We start from the raw sequence: 5,722 nt of genomic DNA, 5'->3' as shown, positions 1-5,722 counted from the left end.
TTATTTATTTATCAGTCTGGCGAGTAAACAAAAAAATTTACTAGCCAATGGCGATTCAATTGCCAAGGTGTTCGTAGAGGGCTGGTAGGTGTGGCTGACTCTGAACTTTTATAAAGAATATCTCTTTGGATTTGAGACTTTGCAACTTTACAGATCTTCTTTATGCACCAAGAGCTTGTAACACTACAAAGAGAAAGGAAAAATTGAAATCGCATCATATGACCCCTTTAAAAAAGGCCTGTGTCAGGGATTAAAAAAGTTGCTTTTTTTACAGATTTATACACTATTTTGCCTACACTATTTATCTGACATTTTTATCCAAAACAACTTAAACGTAGCAGTAACCCAACGTGAAGCGTTTTCACATCATTTATGGATCAACTCGTGAAGGGCTTGAACCTACAACCTCTGGGTCACCAGCCCAGATATTTCACCATTCATCTCACCATGGCTTTTCATGAAGTGCATGATGCCTGTCATGATTATTTACTGACTGTGACTTTTCATTTCCTCTAGTAGGCTAGTCTCTGAGATGAAATGTAAGGATTCAGCATTATGAAAGTGTTGCAGCCTAGTCTCAGTTTAGCTCAAAAATACACTTGGTAATTTAGTCCATTAAATGCATTTCATGCAAGCACACTGTAAATCTATTAACAGCAGCAATTACATGTTACTCAATAAGAATCTAAACTTGCATAATAACCCTCTAGATCTAAAAAAAAAAAAAAAAAAAAAAAGAGATTTTGAGAAAATCACCTTTAAAGTTGTCCAAATGAGATTCTTAGCAATGTATATTGCTAATTAAAAATTACGTTTTGATGTATTAACGGTAGGGCATTTACACAGGGCTCTAGACTCATTCTTCCCACTGGTCGAAAACCCCCTAGAACAAAAAAAAAAAAAAAAAAAAAAAGAGTACTGGAAAGAATCTAAAACACTGAAAGCATGTCAAATTTGACAGTTTTTAGTGTATGTGGCTTTATACTGCACTCTGTTGCACGCCAACAGGAAAGCCAGCTTTAATGGAAATAGCCTACACCGCAGTAATAAATCCAGTTTTACATCACATTGTTACACAACACAATCAAGCCTCACATTTCACACTAGTTGTGCGTTTATTTACCTTTTCGCGTCTTGTTCCTTGTTTCTCCATCCTGTCCTACTTTAGTATCCAACTGTTTCAAACTTTCATCCCATGATACTTCACACGCTCCGAATCCATGAGAAAAAAAAGCCTGGTTTCCCCGAATAAAGCGTCTTCAGATTCAGATTCAGATCGGGTGTTGATGCAGAAATGAATTCAGGCACGGTAGCTACTCGCAGAAACGCTCAGCAGCTCTTCAGAAAACAGTTATTCCAGAGGAAAGTTCGCCATGTTTTTCTTCTCTCGTCCCGGTAAGAGGCGGTTCAGATGCTTTCAGTAGTTCAGGGCTTCAGTTACTATTTATGACATCAGACGGGAGTTGAGTTACTTACTGCGACTAGTTACTATAGGCCTGGATCACTAGATGTAACGTTACTGCACTTCACGGGCCGGGGCATCTTTCTTAACTTTTAGTCTGTGAAATTATTGTTTGACAAAATATTTTCAAACTATGACGATGTAAACATTTACTGACCATTAAATGACAGTGCGTTTACAACAGCGCAGCTATAGTTAAAATGTTATTGCTGTTATTATAAATAATATTATTATAATAATTAATTATTATTTAAAATATGTATTTTTCCTTTACAAAAATACTCTAGGCATTACCATGCTAAAGTGATGATAATATGACAGTTCTAGGTTTTTGTTTTTTTGTGGTACTGACTGATTAAAACAAATGTAGGCCTATCCATTATAGCATGTAGCTAATTCACCATTTACAAACAATAAATAAATAAGGTTGTAGAACTTTGTAAGTACTGGCCTCTGGACATAAACATGATCAAAGTCAACTCATATAAAGATATATTTATTAATTAATTTACATGTTATTTACAATTGTACATACATTTACAACGCTCGCTTGTTACACCAATTCAGATATAGGCTAGTGCAATATTTGGTAGGCTAGTAGAGACCAAAACAAATAGTAACAACATATCGTGACATTTTCAGCGCATGCGCAATTACATCCTGTTTTACCTGAGGAGGAGAAGAAGCGGGGAAATGCACCTCAGGAGAAAAAATATAACGGAAAACAGATTTTGGGGTATGAAAATGATTTTGAGATGTCCAATACTGCTGTATAAAGTTAACATGCCTTTGAATTTAAACTTATATCTAGGTTATCTCTTGACTGCGGGGTAAAGAACATGAATGAAAGAGTCTATCGCTTGCTCGTCAGTCTTATCGTGGCTGTGAGGGTGGGGGCAATTGTAAAAATTGTTAAGACTTAAACGTTTACGATGCATTATTTCATTGAAGTATGTGGCAGAAAAACTGTTTCAGACAATTACAATATATATGCCACTTAGAAGTTGCCTTTAAATGCGTATTATTTCTTGCAGCTAAAACAATTTGTACCATATTACCCCATAATAAGGTAGGCTAACTGTTACACTCTGACCTATTATCTTATGCTAAATTTAATATTACAACCCTTCTCAGTATAAATGTTCACAATGCTATTTCAGCACAAACTTCCAATACCAAAAAGTACATTTGTGGCAGGTTGAGAGTTAAAGGAAGCGTTTCTCCCATTGACTCCTAATGTACATAAGCGGTTTCATAAGAGCATTTATATTGCTATTGTTTCCCATTGTACGTTTTTTGCCACTTTGGTAAGTTGAAACGGGCTTTATGACCGTTTCCGTTTAGGAACTCTAGGTTTTTGCAGTTTAGTGTGCATCCTGATGCATTTCTTATATAATATGACTTGCGAGTCTTTCCTCTTGGAGCGTTTAGGGTTCATCCTCTTGAGTTTGCGTTTGAAGTCCACTAGATGTCGTCCTCCTGTCATGTCTTTCCCCCAATTTTGGATGAGCTGTGTTTCTGGTGGATGAGATGAGCAACTAAATAGAAGAGAAACCACAAAGAATGCTTTTTGTTTTATGGTTTACATCTCAGAAGCACTTTGATTAACTAGGCCTATCCATTCTTTAAATTATTATTTGTATTACATTATTCTTTGTTTAGTAGATTCATCGTCATTCACAGCCAAATTTGGAGACAATTAACCTGTATTACATTATTTTTTGTTTAGTAGATTCATCGTCATTCACAGCACACATTTGGGGACAATTAACCTGAATCAACCAACTTTTGAGTTACCAGCCCAGCTATTTAACCATAATGTCTATACCAACCTTTTTCCATTGATGCAGTTCTCAGACTGTGATAGGGTGAAGCAGGATTGTGATACGAAATCCATCAACAGCGAATGTACAGGGTCAGTTTCATCCAGTTCTTTGGACAAGATCTTTTGGACAAGTCTGAGAAAGCAGCATGTATCAGTAGATAGCAGCGAAAAATCATGCACAGATTAACCCAAAACCTGCCTACATGTTCTTTACTTGCTTAAAGGAATAGTTCTCCTAAAAGTGAAATTAGCTGAAAATGTACTCCGCCTCAGATCCTCCGCAGTGAATGGGTGCCGTCAGAGTCCAAACAGCTGATGAAAACACCACAATAATCCACAAGTAATCCACACCACTCCTGTCCATCAAATAGCATCTTGTGAAATGAAAAGCTGTGTTTGTAATAAACAAATTAATCATTACGGCGTTTTAGCTTTGAACCATTGCTTTTGGCCAAAATGGGAGTCCATAATCCATAACAATGCTTTCTCCCTGTTGTCCTCTCACATCAAAATCCACCAACATTTGTTTAGAGCTGTTTTTGCTTGTAAACGGTGCAGATTTCTCTACTGATTCAAACTTCTCTCCACTGGAAAAGTAGTGTTATGGATAAAAGACTTGTTTGAAGTTAAAAATGTCTTGATGGATTTGTTTTTTTACAAACACAGCTTTTGGCTTCACAAGATGTTAATTTTTGGACTGGAGTGGTGTGGATTACTGTGATGTTTTTATCTGCTGTTTGGACTCTCATTCTGACGGCACCCATTCGCTGCAGAGGATCCATTGGTGAGCAAGTGATGCAATGCTACATTTCTCTAAATCTGTTCTAATGAAGATACAAACACATCTACATCTTGGATGGCCTGAAGGTGAGCAAATTTAAGCAAATTTCATTTTTGAGTGAAATATTTGCGCATCCCTAATAGAGACATGGTGTTCAAATTTGGGTGGATATATTGAATGTGCATTCACCTGGCAGTACAGTTACAGTGGTAAAGGGTTCTCATGCCAGAGTTTCGTAGACCGAACTTCTGCTGTAAAGCAGGGATCTGTAGATGGCATGAATCCAGGTGTCTGTAGAGCTCACACATCTCAAACTTGCCTATGCAAAACAAAATTATTAAAAAAGGAAGCTTTTACAAGATTGTCAGTTTGCTCGATTTACAACAGATCTGATATGAGTAATATTTAGCTCACCTTTTTGTGGTCTGTCTGTTGTTATATTTGGTGCTTCTGTTGGAAGTACGGAAGCTTCAGATTTCCGGGACAGCAGTGTTGTAACAGATGGCCCTGGTGATGTTGAAACTGGACTCGGTTCTTCACTGCCGCTCTTGGAAGCTTGTATAGTAAGGGATTCATCTGTGTTTTTGGTGACCTGGTTTTGTCCCAGAGTGATTGTTTGGTGAAAACTCGTTTCCAGCATCTCCATGACTTGGTCTGGGAGTGTGTCAGTGTAGTTTGCTGCATCTTTTACCACAGCATATTGAGCAAGTTCATAAATTGCACACCTGCCAATGAGAAAACCAACAAGGTTCTGTAACTGTGTACACAACATTATGTGCTCAGAGATTACAGCATGTACAAATCTCACTAAAGTGCCAAGTTTTCAAATAGAACAATTTCCTAAGATCAACAAGGTTTTTCCTTGTGTTGTGTGTGACATTTAAACCGATTGCATTTTGACCTAAAATTTTAATTCTGCCATTATTCACTAAATCTAATATATAAAAAATATATACATATATATACACATATATATACACATATAGACATATATATACATATACATATATATATACATATACATATACATCGCAATTGCGAGTTTATATCTCACATTTCTGTGAAAAAAAGTCAGAATTGTGAGATAAAAAGTCGCAATTACCTTTTTTTTTTATTCAGTGGCAGAAACGGGCTTCCATATGTGTGCACAACATCTACCATTCAAAAGTTGTTGTTTTTTTTACTTCTATTAAAGAATACTTTTATTCAGCAAGGATGCAATAAAAGTGACCGTAAACATTTCTAATGTTACAAGAGATTTTTATTTTAAATAAATGCTGTTCTTTTGGACTTTATTCATCAGTAAATCCTGGAATAAAATGTGGCAGTTTCCACAAAAATATGAAGCAGCACAACGGTTTTCAACATTGATAACCATCATAAATGTTTTTGTGCAGCAAAGCAGCATATTCCAATTTTCTTGGGGAAACTTAGGAATTCTGGGGGGCGCTCTGGAGGAGCGGGCACTGGAGGGCGCTCTGGAGGTGCAGGGCTGGCTAACTCGGGGGAATCAGGAAATGAAGGAGACTCAGGGGACGATGGAGAACTGGATGGGACCAGCGGAGACGAAGGAGAACTTTCTGGAGCAGATTCTGAGGTCAGGATAGGAGCCGAGAACTCTGGAGGTAGCGCCATGTCCAAGAGCACTGAGGCA

General features: G+C 37.2%; 2 protein-coding genes across 2 annotated transcripts in view; both read right to left on the bottom strand.

The window, feature by feature from the left end:
* The window catches only part of LOC107704161 (tetratricopeptide repeat protein 28-like), a 289,547-nt gene extending 288,116 nt beyond the window's left edge, over window positions 1-1,431 (bottom strand). Inside the window, 1 exon segment of the mRNA XM_016507027.1 lies at window positions 1,124-1,431. Within this exon segment, the coding sequence (XP_016362513.1) occupies window positions 1,124-1,153 (30 nt within the window). The 5' untranslated portion in view covers window positions 1,154-1,431.
* A 551-nt stretch (window positions 1,432-1,982) lies between these two features.
* The window catches only part of LOC107704109 (group 3 secretory phospholipase A2-like), a 5,406-nt gene continuing 1,666 nt past the window's right edge, over window positions 1,983-5,722 (bottom strand). The window contains exons 2-6 of the mRNA XM_016506963.1: window positions 5,536-5,714; window positions 4,483-4,825; window positions 4,258-4,387; window positions 3,295-3,420; window positions 1,983-3,000 (exon numbers count right to left, since the gene is read on the bottom strand). Coding sequence (XP_016362449.1) covers window positions 2,787-3,000; window positions 3,295-3,420; window positions 4,258-4,387; window positions 4,483-4,825; window positions 5,536-5,714 — 992 coding nt within the window. The 3' untranslated portion in view covers window positions 1,983-2,786. The remainder of the gene's footprint in view (window positions 3,001-3,294; window positions 3,421-4,257; window positions 4,388-4,482; window positions 4,826-5,535; window positions 5,715-5,722) is intronic.

This window comes from Sinocyclocheilus anshuiensis, unplaced genomic scaffold (assembly GCF_001515605.1).
Source record: "Sinocyclocheilus anshuiensis isolate Anshui unplaced genomic scaffold, SAMN03320099.WGS_v1.1 scaffold690, whole genome shotgun sequence".
NCBI lineage: Eukaryota > Metazoa > Chordata > Actinopteri > Cypriniformes > Cyprinidae > Sinocyclocheilus > Sinocyclocheilus anshuiensis.
This window is presented reverse-complemented; position numbering and strand designations above follow the sequence as displayed.